Here is a 22,053-nt window from a genome sequence, read left to right as displayed (position 1 = left end):
TGGATTTTGCTTCTAAACCCTGTGTGGAGGCGCCATTTGTGGATGGACATTTTATGGTGACAACTTATCACATTGCTATAATCTTTTTATATAGACTATAAACTGAAAGACTTATGAATAAATGGCTGTGGAACGAATCATCTGAGTTTCCATTATTTCTTATGGGAAAATTTGCTTTGATATAAGAGTGCTTTGGATTACAAGCATGTTTCCGGAACGAATTATGCTCGCAATCCAAGGTTTTACTGTATATTGTTTTTTTTGATCATTGTCTGTGGATCTTGTGCTAGCTGCTTTATACACTTTATCACTTGTTTTCTTTCATATTTCTACTAACATTTTTAGCGCAGTAATTCCCCATTTTTTTGTAAAATATATAATAAATGCACCCAAAATAAAACAATAAAAAATGAAAAGCAGATATGGGCAGGGAGAAGCATCCCGTGATTCAGGTAAGTGGAAGGTTGGGGAATACAACGTTCCATGTTACACTTAGAGCTCCTTTATACTGGTGGGCCACCTTTCACTCTGAAAAGTGACTCGCGGTAGATCGCTTTTTAGAAGGCTGTTGACTGGTGGCTGGGAGGCAATATCTTGCCTTCTCACTGCAATGTTTGAACCCTGAAAAGCCCACACGTTCACATTACATTGCTTGCATTGCAGACTGATTGCAGTATGGCCCCATTCCTTTTAATGGGTTGTGTTACGCAGCAGCGATGTCCACCAGATGTGACCCGGGGATCATTTGTGCTGCTGCGTGTATAAAACCCCCTCCGCCCGCTGTGTTAGGTTAAGGGGGGGGGGGCTAAAACTGCCCATTTGTTACTGCCCTCTGGCTGCATGGTATGAAAAGTGGAATACCCCTTTAAATGCAGCAGAGCAAAATCAGGTCCCCTTCCCAGCCACACGTAACTGTACTCTGTGACAGAGCTGTATAAATCTCAGAACTGGATGGACAAAAAAAAGAAAATCTATTGCAGGTAAAACATCTCCTCCATAGGAATGCTATCTGTATATTCAGCTGTCTGCCTGGAGCTCCCCTTTAATAGAAGAAATATGCAGAAAGCGCTTCTTCCATGCACACGTAGTACCCCATTTTATCCACTAGAGGTCGCTGTGCGCTCGCTGTCAGCGCTGTATTAGAGATCCATCGTCTGAGCAAAGGGGGGTGTGTGCGCGCTGAGGAGGGGGAGGAGCATATCGGAGTGGGCGGGGCGGGGACACCTGGAGGAGTGTTATGCCGGCGCTGCTGATGTTCGTGTCCGTGCTGCTGCTGGGCTGTTCGTGTTGTGGGATCGCTATTCTCCTCCGCCGGATCCCCCGGAGAATCATGGCCCGCACCGAGAGACCGCTCTTCAAGATCGCGTGAGTGTGTGCGGAGATCGGGGGAGGGGGAGGGGAGCTGTCATCTGCCGAGATCAGCCCCATCTACAGACACTCCACCCCCCCACATATATATATATATATCTCCCATATCTACACCATATACATCTCATATAATACCTTATATATCCCATACACACTATATATCCTATATACACCATATATATATATATCTCCCATATCTACACCATATACATCTCATATACCTTATATATACCCCATACACACTATATATATATATATATATATATATATATATATATATATATATATATATATATATACATACACCATATATATCTCCCATATCTACACCATATACACCATATATATATAATATATCTCATATACAATATACCATATATACACACACTATATATCCTGTACACTCAATATATATCTCACATACCCTATAGACACCATATATATGCTATATACACAATATATATCCCATATCCACCATATCTACACACCATATATATCTCATATACACCATATACCCTCTATACACAATATGTATCCCATATACACCATATATACCCTATATACACAATGTATATACCACATATATATTCTATATACACAATAGATATCCTATATATACACCTTATAACACTATACCATATAAACACCTCACCATATACCCTATATATTACATATATATCCTATATACACCATATATATACACACACACACACACCATACATATCCTATATACACCATAAATAAGCACTATATATATCTATATATATATTCTCCACCATATACACCACTGTATCATATATACACTCCAACATATATACACACACCACATACCCTATACCCTATATATACACCATGTGCACTATACATACACCATACCTTATATATATATATATATATATATATATATATATATATATATTCTCCACCATATACACTACTGTATCATAAATACCATACATACACTTCAATATATATATATATATATATATATATATATATATATATATATATATATATATATATATATATATATACCATACATATCCTATATACACCATAAGCACTATATACACACCAAATACTATATATATATATATATATATATATATATATATATATATATATATCTCCACCATATACACTACTGTACCATATATACAATATATACACTCCAACATATATACACACACCATATACCCTATACCCCATATATACACCATGTGCACTATACATACACCATACCTTACATATCCTATATACATCATAAGCAATATATATAAATATACACACACACACAGCATATGCTCTATGTACACACACACCATATAAATTTATATTCTCTATCTCTCTAATATATAATATACACACACAGACAACATATATTCTTTATATAAAGCATGGGCAGAGGATTCTAAACCTGCTTCTATACTTTGCGGTGACAGGTGACAGATCAGTCATTATATGATGATGGCACTGAGAATGTGTGTATTGTACTGTGGTATATACTGTATAATTATATATGTGTGTGCATAGTATGAACTTTATATATTGGGTCAGTCTATGTATAGTGATGGCAGGGTGTGCTGGGATCTGTAGTTCACATGGAACCCCGGGGACACTGCCTGCTATCCAGTGATATATATATATTGTGGTGTAGCAGAGCAGGGTGCGGTATGTAATGTAGATCTAATCTTTATTTAGCAGCTCCCTGAGTTCTGTGTGTCCAGATTGATTGATGTCTATTTATAAGCCCTGCACATTCCTCTATACCTGACTGACTGACAGTATATGGAGTGTGTATATATATGTGTGTGTGTGTATATATATATATATAATCACCCATCACCTCCTACTTCTCCCTACACAGAACTCTGCAATGTAACACTGCACCCTATACAAAGGATCGCTAATGGGATCTCTGTGTATACAATGTGCCAATATTGACATCTCTTATTTTACAATGTAACATTAGTCTCCATACGATTTATTAATAATATCTCTATATACAATGTAGCAATGGTTGTATACATTGTATGGACATTGACATCTCAGTATATATTTATTCTTATTATCCATAACCTGGTCATGTGTGTTCGGAATGATTGATGTGTATTAACCCCGGACATTCCTCTATACCTGACTGTCAGGATGGAATATTCTATCACCCTACACAGAACTCTGACCTCTCTGTCTATACAATTTATCAGTGGTCCCTATACAATGTATCAATAATGGGATCTGTTTGTGGGTGTGATATACTGAATGCATACACACAATGTAACCGTGGTCTCATAGTGTACCAATAATATCTCTGCGTAAATACAATGTAACAGTTGTCCCCATACAATGTATAAATAATGGTAGCACTGTGTATATACAATATAACAGGGATAATCGAGGTGCAGGGATGATATCTGTGTCATGAATGATGCTCCATTATTCCTGTCATTCATTTTCTGTATCCAGAGGGGGCGGGGGGGGGGGGGTTGTTAATTGTGATTTGTTATGAGTGCTGATGACATTCCTTCACTTTAATTGTAGGGGAGGGAATACAGAGAAGTCTGGGGGGGTCTTGTGTTGTCCTTGGCCCCTGTGACAATAATCAGCATTCAGTAGGTGAGAGTTGCACTGAGTGTTCTCTGTAGGTGACAGACGTATAATTACACTGCACTGTCTGATGGCAGAAATGTGCTGAGGAGCGATGCTCTGCTGAGCAGACTATTACTGGGGTGTCCAGTCCAGAATGTGGTGTGTGTGTTTGTTTCTTGTTTTCTGTAAATCCTTGGGGGAGGGGAGAATCTCTCTTCTTTTCTCTTCTTTTCTCTTCTTTTCTCTTCTTTTCTCTTCTTTTCTCTTCTTTTCTCTTCTTTTCTCTTCTTTTCTCTTCTTTTCTCTTCTTTTCTCTTCTTTTCTCTTCTTTTCTCTTCTCCTTTTTCTCCTCCTCCTCCTCCTCCTTTTTCTCCTCCTCCTCCTCCTCCTTTTTCTCCTCTCCCTTTTCTCCTCTCCTCCTCCTCCTCCTCATCCCTTTTCTCCTCTCCTCCTCCTCCTCATCCCTTTTCTCCTCTCCTCCTCCTCCTCCTCATCCCTTTTCTCCTCTCCTCCTCCTCCTCCTCCTCCTCATCCCTTTTCTCCTCTCCTCTCCTCCTCCTCCTCCCTTTTCTCCTCTCCTCTCCTCCTCCTCCTCCCTTTTCTCCTCTCCTCCTCCTCCTCCCTTTTCTCCTCTCCTCCTCCCTTTTCTCCTCTCCTCTCCTCCTCCTTTTTCTCCTCCTCCGCCTCCTCCTCCTCCTCCTCCTCCTCCTCCTCCTCCTCCTTTTTCTCCTCCTCCTCCTCCTTTTTTCTCCTCTCCTCCTCCTCCTCCTCCTCCTTTTTTCTCCTCTCCTCCTCCTCCTCCTCCTCCTCCTCCTCTCCTCCTCCTCTCCTCCTCCTCCTCCTCCTCCTCCTTTTTTCTCCTCCTCCTCCTCCTCCTCCTTTTTTCTCCTCCTCCTCCTCCTCCTCCTCCTTTTTTCTCCTCTCCTCCTCCTCCTCCTCCTCCTCCTCCTTTTTCTCCTCCTTTTTCTCCTCTCCTCCTCCTTTTTCTCCTCTCCTCCTCCTCCTTTTTCTCCTCTCCTCCTCCTCCTTTTTCTCCTCTCCTCCTCCTCCTTTTTCTCCTCTCCTCCTCCTCCTTTTTCTCCTCCTTTTTCTCTTCCTCCTGAAGAGCCCGGTATGGATTGGAGGGGGGGGGGGGTGCTCAGGCAATTTTTTTTTCTATAATTTTGGCATTAAGGTGCCCCTCAAAATCAATACCAGACCTGAAGAGCCTGGTATAGATTGGGGGGGGGGGGGGGCTCACGCCATTTAAAAAAAAAATAATTTTGGCATGAGGTGCCCCTCAAAATCCATACCAGACCTGAAGAGCCTGTTATGGATTGGGGGGGGGGGGGAACCTCACGCCATTTCTTTTTTTTTTCAATGTCATGGGGCTCCCCCCCATATTCATATTCATACCAGATCCCTATCTGAGCATGCAACCCGGCAGGTCTGGAAAGGGAGGGGACAAGTAAACGCCCCCCTCCTCCTGAACCATACCAGGCCACATGCCCTCAACATTATTTATTTATTTTTAATTCCCAGGAATTTTTGTTATTGCATTGAGTTGTCAGCACGGAAGCCCCACTAATAAGTGATAACCCATCGGTTGTTAAGGACATGGCGGCTGGCTTCCCCGCCCACTCCTTAGCAACCAGCTATTTACAGTTTGTTATTAAAAGGAAAAAAATGCATCAAAAATGCAACATTTGTGTTTTAGATGTGGGTCTATTACAGGCAAAACCCAATCTGCTGCAGGGGGTGGGAGAAAGACCCTGACCCTTTCCAAAAACTCACTGGCTGGAAAACCCATAGATGTGATCGCATACCATAGGAAATCATGGTAAATAGACTGTAGTGCGTTTCTGCAAACTGCAAAACGCACTAAAAAAATGCATAGGTGTGAACCTAGCATAAGACATGTTTTTAATGCATTGCAGCACGCTGGTAGGAGCTGGGCCCACTGGAAACAATTGGTATCAGCCTGTTATTGGGGGAGATTTACTTAAACTGGAGAGTACGGAATCTGGCGCAGCTCTGCATGACGGCCAATCCGCTTCTAACTTCAGCTTGTTCAATTAAGCTTTTACAAAAAAAAATCTGGAAGCTGATTGGTTACTCTGCACAGCTGCAGCAGATTTTGCACTCTCCAGCTTTAGTAAATGAATTCTATTGTGTTGGATCAGAATGCAGCCCAGCAGACGTGGTGTTTAGGGGCCCTTGGACATTCGCGGCGGTGTGACGATCGTACGTCATTTATGTAGCAGGGGAGTAAGGAAAGGGTTAATATGTATATGCAATGTCCCCGTCAGCCTGTATAGAGCACGTGGCGTTGGCCGTGGTCAGCGCATGAATGTGAACATCACAATAGTAAACCACAGAGAGACAAACAGCCGGAGGAAGAGATCCGACCACAATCTGTCCGCTCGTCCTCATCGCTGTGTGCCGGGGACAGAGCGGAGAGGCTGCTGGGTGGTATAGAGATTAGCTTGGCGCTATTTGCTTCTAAACAAACCACAAAAACGTCACTTCACCTCCTTGTTGTTGTTTTACCGGGTTCACACGGCTCAAACCGTCCCCACACGTGTGCGGGAAACACGGCTCAAACTGTCCCCACACGTGTGCGGGAAACACGGCTCAAACTGTCCCCACACGTGTGCGGGAATTCACCGCTGTGTTTTATCACTGCTCCTCCGCAGCTCATTGTAACCAATAATACTCCAATATAAAGAGTGCAAAAAACTCCCATATAAAGAGCGCAAAAAACTCCAATATAAAGAGCGCAAAAAACTCCCATATAAAGAGCGCAAAAAACTCCAATATAAAGAGCGCAAAAAACTCCCATATAAAGAGTGCAAAAAACTCCAATATAAAGAGTGCAAAAAACTCCCATATAAAGAGCGCAAAAAACTCCAATATAAAGAGCGCAAAAAACTCCCATATAAAGAGTGCAAAAAACTCCAATATAAAGAGTGCAAAAAACTCCAATATAAAGAGCGCAAAAAACTCCCATATAAAGAGTGCAAAAAACTCCAATATAAAGAGCGCAAAAAACTCCAATATAAAGAGCGCAAAAAACTCCAATATAAAGAGCGCAAAAAACTCCAATATAAAGAGCGCAAAAAACTCCCATATAAAGAGCGCAAAAAAACTCCCATATAAAGAGTGCAAAAAAACTTCAATATAAAGAGTGCAAAAAACTCCCATATAAAGAGTGCAAAAAAACTTCAATATAAAGAGTGCAAAAAACTCCAATATAAAGAGTGCAAAAAACTCCCATATAAAGAGTGCAAAAAACTCCCATATAAAGAGTGCAAAAAACTTCCCATATAAAGAGTGCAAAAAACTGCCCATATAAAGAGTGCAAAAGACTCCCATATAAAGAGTGCAAAAAACTGCCCATATAAAGAGTGCAAAAAACTCCAATATAAAGAGTGCAAAAAAACTCCCATATAAAGAGTGTAAAAAACTCCAATATAAAGAGTGCAAAAAACTCCAATATAAAGAGTGCAAAAAAACTCCCATATAAAGAGTGCAAAAAAACTCCCATATAAAGAGTGCAAAAAACTCCCCATATAAAGAGTGCAAAAAACTCCCCATATGAAGAGTGCAAAAAACTCCCCATATAAAGAGTGCAAAAAACTCCCCATATAAAGAGTGCAAAAAACTTCCATATAAAGAGCGCAAAAAACTCCCATATAAAGAGTGCAAAAAAACTCCCATATAAAGAGTGCAAAAAAACTCCAATATAAAGAGTGCAAAAAACTCCAATATAAAGAGTGCAAAAAACTCCCATATAAAGAGTGCAAAAGACTCCCATATAAAGAGTGCAAACAACTTCAATATAAAGAGTGCAAAAAACTCCCATATAAAGAGTGCAAAAAACTCCCATATAAAGAGTGCAAAAAACTCCCATATAAAGAGTGCAAAAAACTCCCATATAAAGAGTGCAAAAAACTCCAATATAAAGAGTGCAAAAAAACTCCCATATAAAGAGTGCAAAAAACTCCCCATATAAAGAGTGCAAAAAACTCCCCATATAAAGAGTGCAAAAAACTCCCCATATAAAGAGTGCAAAAAACTCCCCATATAAAGAGTGCAAAAAACTCCCCATATAAAGAGTGCAAAAAACTCCCCATATAAAGAGTGCAAAAAACTCCCATATAAAGAGTGCAAAAAACTTCCATATAAAGAGTGCAAAAAAACTCCAATATAAAGAGTGCAAAAAACTCCCATATAAAGAGTGCAAAAGACTCCAATATAAAGAGTGCAAAAAACTCCAATATAAAGAGTGCAAAAAACTCCAATATAAAGAGTGCAAAAAACTCCAATATAAAGAGTGCAAAAAAACTCCCATATAAAGAGTGCAAAAAAACTCCCATATAAAGAGTGCAAAAAACTCCAATATAAAGAGCGCAAAAAGTAATGTTGTCTCTTGTATCGGTGAGGACAATGATGCCATGCTGGGGGCGGGCGCAAACACAATGCTACTTACTCCCGGGGATCTGAACCACTTCCCCCCTGGGCACTTTTACTCCCCCCTTCCTGCTCATGCCAATTTTCTGCTTTCAGGGCTGTCACACTTTGAATGACAATTACGCAGTCATGCTACATTGTACCCGTATGAAATTTTTATCATTTTTTTTTCACACAAATAAAGCTTTTCTGTGGCGGTATTTAATCATCACTGGGGTTTTTTATTTTTTACTAAACAAGCTAAAAAAAAGACAGTTTTGGAAAAAAAATACTATTTTTATAGTTTGTTAAAAAATGTTTCTAAACAGGTAATTTTTCTGCTTTATTGATGTGTGCTGATGAGGCGGCACTGATTGGTGGCACTAATGATGCGGCACTGATGGGGCACTAATGGGCAGCACTGATGAAGCACTTATAGGCGGCACTGATGGGCAGCACTGATGGGCAGCACTGATGGGCACTGATGGGCAGCACTGATGGGCACTAATGGGCAGCACTGATGGGCACTAATGGGCAGCACTGATGAGGCACTCATAGGTGGCAGTGATGTGCAGCACTGATGGGGCGCTAATGGGCAGCACTGATGGGGCGCTAATGGGCAGCACTGATGGGGCGCTAATGGGCAGCACTGATGGGGCACTAATGGGCAGCACTGATGGGGCACTAATGGGCAGCACCGATGGGCACTGATAGGAGGCACTGATTGACAGCATTGCCATGCTGGTAGGTTAATTGGATCCTGTATAAAAAATAAAAAATAAATTGGCCCTACTGTGTATGTATGCGAGTTAGGGACCATAGATTGTACGCTCCTTGAGGGCAGGTACTGATGTGAATGTACAATGTATATGTAAAGCGCTGTGTAAATTGACAGCGCTATATAAGTACCTGGAATAAAAAAAAAAATAGGTGGCACTGGTGGGCACTAATTAGTAGTACTAATAGGCACTGGTTAGCAGCACTGGTGGGGACAGTGTGGGACCGATGTCCCACACTAGTAGGAACTGCGGTATGGAAAAACTACTAAAAAACTACTAAAAATTTGAAGGTATCAGCTGCCACAAAATTACCCCTAAAAGATTTTGGGGTACGCTATCAGAGTGTTAGTGTGGACTGTTGGTTTGTGGCGCTACCTATTAAGAGGGAATGTGTAACAATATGTGAAAAAATATATATATAAATAAATAAAATTAGTAAACAAGTTTATTTATTGGTAAATAAGTTAGTTCAGCAGTCAGTGTTCACTGTGGCACTTCCGCGTTCCACGGCCAAGAACCACAAAAACCGGGAGTTGCGTATTGACGCTAGTATCCACCCTACACGTTTCGTCACTAGGACGTCATCTGGAGCACTATTTGCACATACTGGGCATATGCAATTATACACCAGGGATTGGTAAGCACTTTGGAGATTTTTTGGGATTATTTGTATTCTCGGCACTAATTTTAGCACGTATAGCACTTTCATAAGCATGTTGCACATATTCATTTACATGTGGTATCTTATACTTGTACTTGTGATTTGCAATTGGTATATATATATATTTATTTATGCACAAGAGCACCTTATGAAAAACACCACTACATGGGCAACATTTTATGATTTTTTTTTTTTTTACTAATTTTAGATTTCCTTTCACATATTGTTACACATTCCCTCCTAATAGGTAGCGCCACAAATCAACATTCCACATTAACACAGTGAGTGATTTGTACCATGCGTTGAGCTTTGGGTGCAAATCCGAATGCAATAGGCTACGCTCACCTATGAGGGGCATCTAAACCAAAGCCGTGCAAAGTCTTACAATTTGTTTTCTATAGAAAGCTGCCACCGCATGGGTAAAAAAAAGCCTGTCCCCTGCCAGTATAATGCAGAGAAGGATCCTCGCTCTCCATGGGGAAGCAGTGGTGTTTCTGCAGTGGTCTGACATTTAGCCCAGTGTGTCAGAGCTAGAGCTTTCCAATGAAAACGGAGCACAAGCCTTGCTGATTGTAGTGCAATTCTTAGTTTTTATTTATTTTTATTTTTTTTTAATGGAAAGTAGCCACAGCCTGAGGAGAGAAGAAGCCAGTCCTCTGCCCAGGGGGGTATTGACCATGAGGCAAGTAAGGCGTTTGCCTTCGTGGGGCATTTTTTAGGGGGGCGGCGCCTGTACATGGATGATGTCTACAGCTGCAGGCTTCACCCCAGTATAGTTTTTTTTTTTAGAGCTTGTGGTCGGCTCTCTTGTAATAGCAATCAGAGCGGCTTACTAGCTGCTGGACTGCTATGACAAGCAGTGGGAGGGGACGTTCAAAGCCCCCCCCCCCTCCTCCAGCCGCCTTCCGCAGCTCCCTCAGGCTCTCCCGTCCCACCAGGAGACCCGATCGACATGCCGGCTGGCTGGACAGCCAAGCTAAGCCAGGATCGGGTACGATTGGCTGTTCCTAACAGTAAACCGGAAGTGACGGGGCGGGCCGCGGCCGCAGAGGGAGGAAGTGGAAGGAAGGTCAGTATATTTTCTTCTATAATAAGGTAAGTGACCAAAAAAAAAAAAAAGTATCCATTTCTTTTTCAGGTTGCTCTCAGCAAGCAGATGGCCCAAAATCTAATTTTTTTTTTTTCCGATTTTTTGAGGCCGGAACTCCGCTTTAAAGTGCTCCTGTGCTTGCACACATATGCAAATGCACGTGTCTGTCCCGCACGTACACAAACGGCTATCGTCCTACGTGAGGTATCACCGCTAAGGTCCGATCATGGGCAATAATTCTGGCACCCGACCTCCTCTGTAAATATAAAGTGGTAGCCTGTAAAGGCTTTAAAAAGCATTGTCTATGGATAGTAAAATTTACATCATTTGACACCTTTGCATGGGCGTGCGCAATCGTAAAGCAGCTGGGATAGGACAAATTTAGATGGGGGGGGGGGGGGGGGGGTTGTCTGATTTTAGTCTTGCTTAGGGCAGCAGAAAACCAAAATCCACCACTGTCTCTGCCTACATAATGCAGGGAGGGATCCTCGCTCTCCATGGGGAAGCAGTGGTCTCTCTGCAGAGGTCTACAGTTAGAGCTAGAGCTTTCCAATAAAAGGGGAGCATGAGCCTTGATGATAGCAGTGCTGTAGCTGCAGCTCAGCAGGTGCTTCAAAGCAAAATAGCAAGTCTTCATATTTTTTTTTTTTTACTAGAAAGCAGCCACAACCGGAGGAGAAAAGCCTGTCCCCTGCTAGCATGCTGTATAGAAGGAGCCACGTTCTGTGTGTAGGAATCGGTGGTCTCTCTGCAGAGGTCTGACATGCTCCCTGCTAAGTCCCAGCTAGAGCACTGCAATCAGCAAGGCTCATGCTCCACTTTTCATTGGAGAGCTCTTGATCTAACTCATTGCTTCTCTGCAGCATGCTGGCAAGGGACGGACTTTTCTACTCAGGCTGTGGCTGTTTTCTATTAAAACAAAATTGCCAATCAGTGCCACTTATCAATGCCCATTAGTGCGGCATATTAGTACCTCCTCATCAGTGCCACCTATCAGTGCCCATTAGTGTGGCATATTAGTACCTCCTCATCAGTGCCCATTAGTGTGGCATATTAGTACCTCCTCATCAGTGCCCATTAGTGCGGCATATTAGTAACTCCTCATCAGTGCCCATTAGTGCGGCATATTAGTATCTCCTTATCAGTACCACCTATCAGTGCGACTTATCAATGCCCATTAGTGCGGCATATTAGTACCTCCTCATCAGTGCCACCTATCAGTGCCCATTAGTGCGACATATTAGTACTTCCTCATCAGTGCCACCTATCAGTGCCCATTAGTGCGGCATATTAGTAACTCCTCATCAGTGCCCATTAGTGCGGCATATTAGTATCTCCTTATCAGTGCCACCTATCAGTGCACATTAGTGTAACATATTAGTACCTTCTCATCAGTGCCACCTATCAGTGCCCATTAGTGTGGCATATTAGTACCTCCTCATCAGTGCCCATTAATGCGGCATATTAACTCCCCATTAGTGCGGCATATTAGTATCTCCTTATCAGTGCCACCTATCCGTGCACATTAGTGTAACATATTAGTACCTTCTCATCAGTGCCACCTATCAGTGCCCATTAGTGCGGCATATTAGTACCTCCTCATCAATGCCCATTAGTGCGGCATATTAGTACCTCCTCATCAGTGCCACCTATCAGTGCCCATTAGTGTGGCATATTAGTACCTCCTCATCAGTGCCCATTAGTGTGGCATATTAGTACCTCCTCATCAGTGCCCATTAGTGCGGCATATTAGTAACTCCTCATCAGTGCCCATTAGTGCGGCATATTAGTATCTCCTTATCAGTACCACCTATCAGTGCGACTTATCAATGCCCATTAGTGCGGCATATTAGTACCTCCTCATCAGTGCCACCTATCAGTGCCCATTAGTGCGACATATTAGTACTTCCTCATCAGTGCCACCTATCAGTGCCCATTAGTGCGGCATATTAGTAACTCCTCATCAGTGCCCATTAGTGCGGCATATTAGTATCTCCTTATCAGTGCCACCTATCAGTGCACATTAGTGTAACATATTAGTACCTTCTCATCAGTGCCACCTATCAGTGCCCATTAGTGTGGCATATTAGTACCTCCTCATCAGTGCCCATTAATGCGGCATATTAACTCCCCATTAGTGCGGCATATTAGTATCTCCTTATCAGTGCCACCTATCAGTGCCCATTAGTGCGGCATATTAGTACCTCCTCATCAATGCCCATTAGTGCGGCATATTAGTACCTCCTCATCAGTGCCACCTATCAGTGCCCATTAGTGCAGCATATTAGTACCTCCTCATCAGTGCCCATAAGTGCCACCTCATAACTTAACCCTTTGATCACCCCTAGGTTAACCCCTTCCCTGCCAGTGTCATTATTACAGTAACAGTGCATATTTTTAGCACTGATTAATGTAGTAATGTCACTGGTCCCCCCAAAAGTGTCACAAATGTCAGTTAGGGGTCCGATCTGTCCACTGCAATGTTGCAAGGGACAGGCTTTCCTACTCATGCTGTGGTTACTTTCCAAAGAAAATGTTGTGTTTATTTATTTATTATTATTTTATTTTTAGTCCCGGTTCACACTAGGGCGATCTGTGAGGCGACCTGGTCGCCTCACAGGTCGCCGCAGGTCGCCTCCCATAGGGAAGCTGTGGACCCGTTCTAATAGGAGCGACACAAGTCGCTCCGACCTAGAAAAAGGGTCCGGAGCTTCTTTGGGGCGACCCGGAGGCGACCGCCATAGACTTCAATGTTATGAAGTCCGTGGCGGCCGCTCCGAGGTCGCGGCGCGCTGCTCGCACCGCGATCTCGGAGGTCGCCCCGGGAAGTAGCGTCGCGTGTATGTGAACCGGCGCTAAATAATCTGGAAGGTAATTAGCTGTGTTTTTTTTTTTTTTATTTTTTTTTTTAAATATATTTATTATTATTATTGTTGTGGATTCGCTCGGCAGACTCTGCTAGCTCAGTGGGTGATCACTCCCTTGATCCCTGCTGAACAGGCGGATGACAGGTCCGTGTCCGCTCCAGTGGCGGCCCGTCCAAATTGTCCAAATGACAGATTTTTTCGAACATTTTTTCGTCTGGTGCGGGGGTGTCAAACTCCATTTCATCACGGGCCCTATCAGCGTTCTGCTTGCCCTCAAGGGGCCGGCTGTCTCTGTGGGAGCACCCCACTCCCCCTTACATCAGATGTCGAGAGCTTCCCACCATCAGAAGTCAAGGGTGGGGGCCCTTCCCTACATTACACTGCACCCCCCTTATCTTGTGCTACTGCAAAGTTGGGAAGAAAAAAGTGCAGGGTCTGGAGGAGGACCCAAGGAGGGCTGTAGTCTGCTGAATGTTGACATTAGGGGAGGCTGCACAGAGAGGTGCAGGATCTGTAGGAGGAGTTCTGCCCTGCTCTCTGCTTCTGACTGCTGAGAAGGGGAGGGGGCCAAGACCAGCCTCTCCGTGGCTGCAGAGAGAAGAGCAGGATCTGGTGGAGGAGTTCTGTCCTCTCTGCTGCCAACTGCTGAGACAAGGTGGGGGTGGAGAGGATGGCGGTGCCACAGCTGCAGGAGACATGTGACATGTGGGGACTAAATGAAATGGCCAGGAGGACCAGATTTGGCCCCCGGGCCATGTGTTTGACACATGTAGTCTAGTGTATGGGCACCATAAGGCTCGGTGAATGTTGAGCCGTGTGATGTGGATGAGTCGGTTCCTCGGCGTACCCCATCCTGGCTCTTACATAAGCTCTGCGCTGGGAGAGAAATTACTTGACACAAACACAGGACTCGCACACTTGATTGCACACTCTCTAAGCTGCTGACGCGGCTCTCCTATTTCTTCTCTCTCTTTCTCTCTCTCTCCTTTCTTTCTCTCTTTCTTTCTCTCTTTTTCTTTTTCTCTTTTTCTTTTTCTCTTTTTCTTTTTCTCTCGTTCTCTCTCTTTCTCTCGTTCTCTCTCTTTCTCTCGTTCTCTCTCTTTCTCTCGTTCTCTCTCTCTCTCTCTCTCTCTCTCGCTCTCTCTCGTTCTCTCTCTCTCGTTCTCTCTCGCGCTCTCTCTTTCTCTCGCGCTCTCTCTTTCTCTCGCGCTCTCTCTTTCTCTCGCGCTCTCTCTTTCTCTCGCGCTCTCTCTTTCTCTCGCGCTCTCTCTTTCTCTCGCGCTCTCTCTTTCTCTCGCGCTCTCTTTCTCTTTCTCTCTCTCTCGTTCTCTTTCTCTTTCTCTCTCTCTCGTTCTCTTTCTCTTTCTCTCTCTCTCGTTCTCTTTCTCTTTCTCTCTCTCTCGTTCTCTTTCTCTTTCTCTCTCTCTCGTTCTCTTTCTCTTTCTCTCTCTCTCGTTCTCTTTCTCTTTCTCTCGTTCTCTTTCTCTTTCTCTAGTTCTCTTTCTCTTTCTCTCGTTCTCTTTCTCTTTCTCTCGTTCTCTTTCTCTCTCGTTCTCTTTCTCTCGTTCTCTTTCTCTTTCTCTCGTTCTCTTTCTCTCTCTCTCTCGTTCTCTCTCTCTCTCTCTCTCGTTCTCTTTCTCTTTCTCTCGTTCTCTTTCTCTTTCTCTAGTTCTCTTTCTCTTTCTCTCGTTCTCTTTCTCTTTCTCTCGTTCTCTTTCTCTCTCGTTCTCTTTCTCTTTCTCTCTTTCTCTTTCTCTCGTTCTCTTTCTCTCTCGTTTTCTTTCTCTTTCTCTCGTTCTCTTTCTCTTTCTCTCGTTCTCTTTCTCTTTCTCTCGTTCTCTTTCTCTCTCTCTCTCGTTCTCTCTCTCTCTCTCTCGTTCTCTTTCTCTCTCTCTCTCTCTCTCGTTCTCTCTCTCGTTCTCTCTCTCGTTCTCTCTCTCGTTCTCTCGTTCTCTCGTTCTCTCGTTCTCTCTCTCTCTCTCTCTCTCTCTGACCTCATTATAACCTGATAATTTCTCGCCCGCGAGATGCACAGATACAGCGCGCAGGGCGTGTTAAAGGATCATCCCAGCTGATTATACGCTGTATTAACATCCTTTCAGTTTTGCTTCATTCCTCTGGAAGTCATAAGACTGTTTAAATTCAGGATGTGTGATCTGCTGAGAAACCGAGAAACCGTGTGCTGATGTTCAGTAGCAGTTGAAAGCGAGGCAGATGTTAGGGCCTGCAAGTGTTGTCACCTCCCTCATGTGGCCCTGCAGGGGGGGGGGGGTCTCTTGACTCAATTTTCCCTGAAAGACTTGGCTCTTGAAGATGGAAGGCCAATTACAAAGCTACTGGGCCGTGTAGGAAATGGTGGTAATTTAAAGCGGAGTTCCGGGCACAAAAATTTTTTTTTTTTTTTTGTGCCCCTCCGCTAGGTATGCCGCACCTGAAAAGGAATTGGATAGTTATTTTTATTTTTTTTGTTTACTCACCTTTTTATTGAAGATCGTAAATACTCACCTCTGACTGCTTCCTCCTCCAGCGCCGAGGCTCACCCCGTCACTTCCTGCCTCGCGATGATTCCTGGGAGCTAAACGTCATCGCTCCCAGGAATCAATGTGACGGCACCGGCCCCGCTTGTCATTTCCGGGCGACGCCGCATTCCCCTGCTAAACAGCTTCTGGGCATACCCAGAAGCTGTTTAGGAATGCGGCGCCGCACCGGAAGTGAGGAGAGGGGCCGGTGCAGTGCATTCTGGGACACGAAGACGCGGAAGAAGACAGAGAAGAGGACCGCGCCGGCTTCAGCTGCCCACAAGAGAGATGGAAACGCTGTGGAAGAAATTTTCTAAGTAAGTATTTCTTCTAAAAGGTAAGTGCGAACCGGGACAGATCAGAGGCTATCCATTGTGGAATGTACTAGCCCTGACTGTCCCGGGGGTATGTTCAGAAAAAAATCATTTCTGTGCCCGGAACTCCGCTTTAAGGTCATGCTGTAATACCAGATTTCACCAGTAGGTGACATTAACTGCCATTTTGTGCCCCAAGAAAGGACACTTGTCAATTTAATGTCAGTGTGCCTCAATGGGGATGGATGGCATGCTGTATGTGTAAGCACCCCCAACATTAATTGCTATTACATAGGGGTAGTGGTTTATATAGAACGTAAAAAATAAGTGTGTGTGTGTGTGTGTGTGTGTATATATATATGTATGTATGTATGTATGTATGTATGTATGTATGTATGTATGTGGGTGTGTGTATCCAAAAGTATTGGGACACCTGGCTTTACGCACACATGAACTTTAGTCCGTAGGGTTCGATATTGATTGGCCCTTTGCCGCTGGCATGGCATGCTTCTTTTGGGCGTCAGGGTTCCCACGATTCTGTTTGTGCGATATTACAGCGATTCGTCGGGCAACAATTGCAGCAAAACCGCACCGCGTTTGGGGTGCCAATAGTTTGGTACGTGGGCAGAATCGCCCATTCTGCTCGCGATCGGAAATGCCTACATGTGAGCGGAGCCTTAGTATAGAGGGGGAAGTGTGTGTGCAGACCTCTCACTATGGCAGGGGAGTCAGGCGATGTTTGTGCCGTAGCCGCGCAGTCACACCAGGAATTCCTCACCGGCAGTGTGATCACATGTACAGAGAAAGTGTGAACATCTCCTCTCATCACATCACAAGATTTCATCACATTTCCACAATCGCTCCAAGTTCAACCGATCCGTTCACCAACAACTTTAACCCTTCCGGCTCCACCAGCAAGAGACAAATGCGGCCCCTTTCACACTTGTGCAACCTGAAAGTCGTGCGACTTTGGCTTGACTTGAGGCAATTCCTGTGCAGTCTATGGACCTCAAATCTCACCAAAGTCGGACCAAAGTAATGCAGGGACTACTTTAAAGTCACTGCAACTTGAAGTCGCACAGATATGAACGGTACTTATTGAAAATCATGGCGTACGACTTGTCATGTGACTTTGCAGCCCCAAAGCGCAGGACAAGTCGCACAAGTGTGAAAGAGGCCTTTTTGTGTCACTCTGTTTCTTCCCGCATTTTACCAGTGGCGGCTAGTACTCCATGGGCCGGGGGGCGGCAGACGGACCGCACCATTGGTTTCCATGTAGAGTTGCACCAGATTTTGCACTCTCCGGTTTTAGTAAATCAACCCCGGTGTGATTTATTAAGGCATTCAGAAACTTCAGAAGGGTGAAAATTGGAACGTTCGTCCAGTCCTGATTGTTTGTATTCCTATCGGGGTATTTGTGCGCTTCCTGACGTGTCACCAGGACAGGAAGTGAGAGGAAATTCTGTTTGGGGTAACAGATGGCGGATCTGAACTTTCCATGCTCTACCCAGAACCAAAAGCTTAATAGAGTCCAAATTTAAAATGAGAATGCATCTCCCTTTCCAATACTTTGTATCCTTTAGATTGTTAGCTTTTTGGGTCAGGCGCTTTGTTTGGATCGGGAATCGGCAGTTACTGTCAATGACGGAGGGGAATAGCCGTTTATAAAGTGATCATTCAGAGATTGTACAATAGAGGGTGTGCTTGTGCAAACAGTCGGATCTCCAGCATGGTGGTAAGTCATGAATGGAAGCTCTGTGTGCCAATGGGCTGCAGGCAGTATATAGAGAGGAGTTTACAAGGAAGATATTGTCGTTTTCTGTAACTTTTACTAATCTATCATTGTAGAAAAATGGGAAACATTGTAGCAAACTCAAAGCTGAAATGTATTCTGCTCATTTCTGCTTTCCCCCTCGGTCCTTCCTCCCCCCTCGCCAGCATGCTAATTAATTTTTAAAAAAACCTTTAAATTTTATTACATACCAGTGATGCCATCGCTCGGCCTCTGTGCTTCTCTATGCAATTTATGCGTATCATGGCTGGTGGGCGGGGCTTCCCGAAAACATTACATCAGTACTCCTCTCAACCGAGTTCAGTCCTAATGCAAGCAGTGGGATGGCTCCTGGGAGGAGGTACGCAAATATCATCAATGCCTTAATCCCTTCTGGACCGGAAGGATTTGCCCTCTTAATGACCAGGCCATTTTTTGCGATTCAGCGGACAATTGTGCAGTCGTGCGACCCTGTACCAAAATAAAATCGATGTCCTTTTTTTCCCCCCACAAACAGAGATTCCTTTTGGTTGTATTTGATCATCTGTGCGATTTTTTTTTTTTTTTTTCCCACTATAAACAAGAAAAGAGCGACAATTGTGGGGAAAAAAAAACAATATTTTTCACTTTCTGCTATATAACATTCCCGAAAAAAAAAAAAAAAATTAAAAATCCAATTTTTCAGCATTTTAGGCCAATTTGTATTCTGCTACATATTTTTAGTAAAAAAAACTCAATAAGCATATTGATTGGTTTGCAAGAACGTTATTGCGTCTACAAAAAGATTTGTCATTTTTATTTTTTAATTTATTTTTTTACTAGTATTGGCGGCGATCTGCGATTTTTAGCGGGACTGCGACATTGCGGCGGACAGATCGGACTCCTAACTGACATTTTTGACACTTTTGGGGGTACCAGTGACATTACTATAGTAATCAGTGCTAAAATATGCACTGTTATGTTACTGTAATGATGATACTGGCAGGGAAGGGGTTAACCCAGTAGTGATCAAAGGGTTAAATGTGTACCTAGGGAGTGTTTTCTAACTGTATGGGGGGATGGGCTTATGAAATTACCATAGAGACCTGCGATCCTATATAGGATTACAGGGGCTCTGTGATCATTCCAGGGAGAAGAACGGTCAGCTGTGTTTACAACAGCCTACCGTTCTTCTCAGCGGGGAGCGATCGCGGGTGCCCGGCGGCCCCAGCACCACTCCCGTGAACCGACGTACCAATACTTTGATTTGCGCAGCCAAGTCAGCCTGCCTGCGGCGGGCGGTTGGCAAGCGGTTAATGCAGGGGTGTCAAACTCAACCATATTGTGGGCCACATCAGCATTGATTTCCTTTAAAGGGCTGGTTGTATCTTCAAGACAAGTAGTCCAGAGCAACCCCCCCCCCCCACGGTCAGAAGTCAAGAGTCCCCCCACCCTCTCCTATATCACAGTGATACCGCCCTCCCACACACACCATGTGCTGCTGCCAGGAAGAAGCTGGGAAGCAGAAAGTACAGGGTCTGGAGTAGGACCAGGGAGGGCAGGAGTCTGCTGAATGCTGAGACCAGGGGAGGCGGAGATGAGGTGGTGGTGCGGCTGCACAGAGAGGCGCAGAATCTGTATGAGGAGTTCTGTCCTCTCTGCTACTGACTGCTGAGACAAGGGGGGAAGGAGGAACAGAGACAAGCCTCTCAGTGGCTGCAGAGAGAAGCACACAGGATCTGGCAGAGGAGTTCTGTCCTCCACAGCACCGCAGATGTTGGAGAGGTGAGTGAGGGCCACATGAAATTAACTGGAGGGTCAGGTTAGCCCCGTGGACCATGTGTTTGACACATGTGCCTTAATGGATGGATGTCAGTCTGCAGGAGTGGGCACTACTTTTGCAAACAGAATGCTAAGCCTCCATTATTGAAAGAACTGAAAGCCAAGGGAGGAAAGAATAAATAATGCTGGATGTCCCCCAGCCAGGAAATGGGGCGGGGCTCTGTCTTACTTGCTGCGGCTTCTAATGAACACTGTGAGAAGCTCACAGTGTGCGGTGAAATCGGAGGAAGCCATTTCAGTCCAGGAGAGGAGCCGCTCGTCAACTGTGCAAGACTGGAGGGAAGGCCGGCTGCAACCGTTTGAATAGATCTGATGCATGAAGCCCCTGCATGGACATCATTACCTCCAGGGGGCACCACCTACTGGTGTACCATGTGGTCCATCGGTGCCCTTCCCCCACCCAGCACCTTCGTGAACTCTGTAGATCCAAGCAGTTTTTTTCTGATCTTTAGCATTGTGACCTAGATCTCCTCTGTTTATTGTATATCCTCCCGGGAAGACACAGGCGGGGGAGTAGTGGGTGTAGAATTATCATCCGGCACTGAATCAGAATTCCCAGCAGCACAAAGAATCTGAGGTCACTGGAGCTGATCCTATAGAGCGATCTGATCATGTGGCTGTGACCGGATCATAGGAACGAATAAACAACACACAGGAGGGCGCAACCACCCCGTGCATTGCCATAAATAAATATTTTTTTTTAATCCACAGACACATAGATACTCACATGCAAGTATATACTGTAAGTACCTGCATGTGAGTAGCGATTTGTCTATGTGGATTAAATAAAAATTATTTATGGCAATGCACGGGGTGGTTGCGCCCTCCTGTGTGTTTGCAGTTGATTCTAAGAATTTCCCAGTTGGAGGGAAAGGGTTGAGGTCAGGACTCTGTGCAGGCCAAGCAAGTTCCTCCACCCCAAACTCACTCATCCATATCTTTATGGACCTTGCTTTGTGCACTGGTCCAAACCATTTGTTGGAGGGGGGATTATGGTGTGGGGTTGTTTTTCAGGGGTTGGGCTTGGCCCCTTAGTTCCAGTGAAGGGAACTCTTAAGCTGGATACACACTATACAACTTTTGTGGTTAGATTTCCTTTAGATTTACCTTTTTCTATGTAGTGCAAGGGCCGGCCTGATTGCATACAAATTGAAAGTGTTTAGGTTTGACCTCATATTATATGGTTTTGGTAAGTCTGAAGGAAAAAGTCTAAAGAAAATTGTATAGTGTGTATGGCCCATTAGACATTTTGGACAATTTCATGCTCCCAACTTTGTGGGAAGAGTTTGGGGATGGCCCCTTCCCAGTGCTGTATTTTGGCCTAGGCCAACAAGGCCCAGGCCTAGGGCAGCACTTTGCAGGGGGCAGCAAAAAAGCCACCCCCACCACCTGAGACTCTATTGGCTACTGGTTGCTAGAGCCGCCTCTCTCATCCCCCCTCTCTCTCTCACCCCCCCCTTCTCTCTCTCTCACCCCCCTCTCTCTCTCATCCCCCTCTTTCTCTCATCTCCCCTCTTTCTCTCATCTCCCCTCTTTCTCTCATCTCCCCCTCTCTCTCATCCCCCCTCTCTCTCTCATCCCCCCTCTCTCTCTCACCCCCCCTTCTCTCTCTCTCTCACCCCCCCTTCTCTCTCTCTCTCACCCCCCTCTCTCTCTCTCATCCCCCCTCTTTCTCTCATCCCCCCTCTTTCTCTCATCTCCCCTCCTCTCTCTCATCCCCCCCTCTCTCTCTCATCCCCCCTCTCTCTCTCATCCCCCCTCTCTCTCTCTCATCCCCCCCTCTCTCTCATCTCCCCTCTCTCTCTCATCCCCCCCTCTCTCTCATCTCCCCTCTCTCTCTCAT

At 44.5% G+C, this 22,053-nt stretch overlaps 1 protein-coding gene across 1 annotated transcript in view; it reads left to right on the top strand.

Moving 5' to 3' along the window:
* Positions 1–1,208: 1,208 nt before the first annotated feature.
* Positions 1,209–22,053, top strand: part of PNKD (PNKD metallo-beta-lactamase domain containing) — a 219,116-nt gene continuing 198,271 nt past the window's right edge. Inside the window, exon 1 of the mRNA XM_082260110.1 lies at positions 1,209–1,365. Within this exon, the coding sequence (XP_082116236.1) occupies positions 1,238–1,365 (128 nt within the window). The 5' untranslated portion in view covers positions 1,209–1,237. The remainder of the gene's footprint in view (positions 1,366–22,053) is intronic.

This window comes from Pelophylax lessonae (assembly GCF_965119305.1).
Source record: "Pelophylax lessonae genome assembly, chromosome: 6".
NCBI lineage: Eukaryota > Metazoa > Chordata > Amphibia > Anura > Ranidae > Pelophylax > Pelophylax lessonae.
The sequence above is the reverse complement of the archived record's forward strand: the minus strand, read 5'-3'. Positions and strand labels throughout refer to the sequence as shown.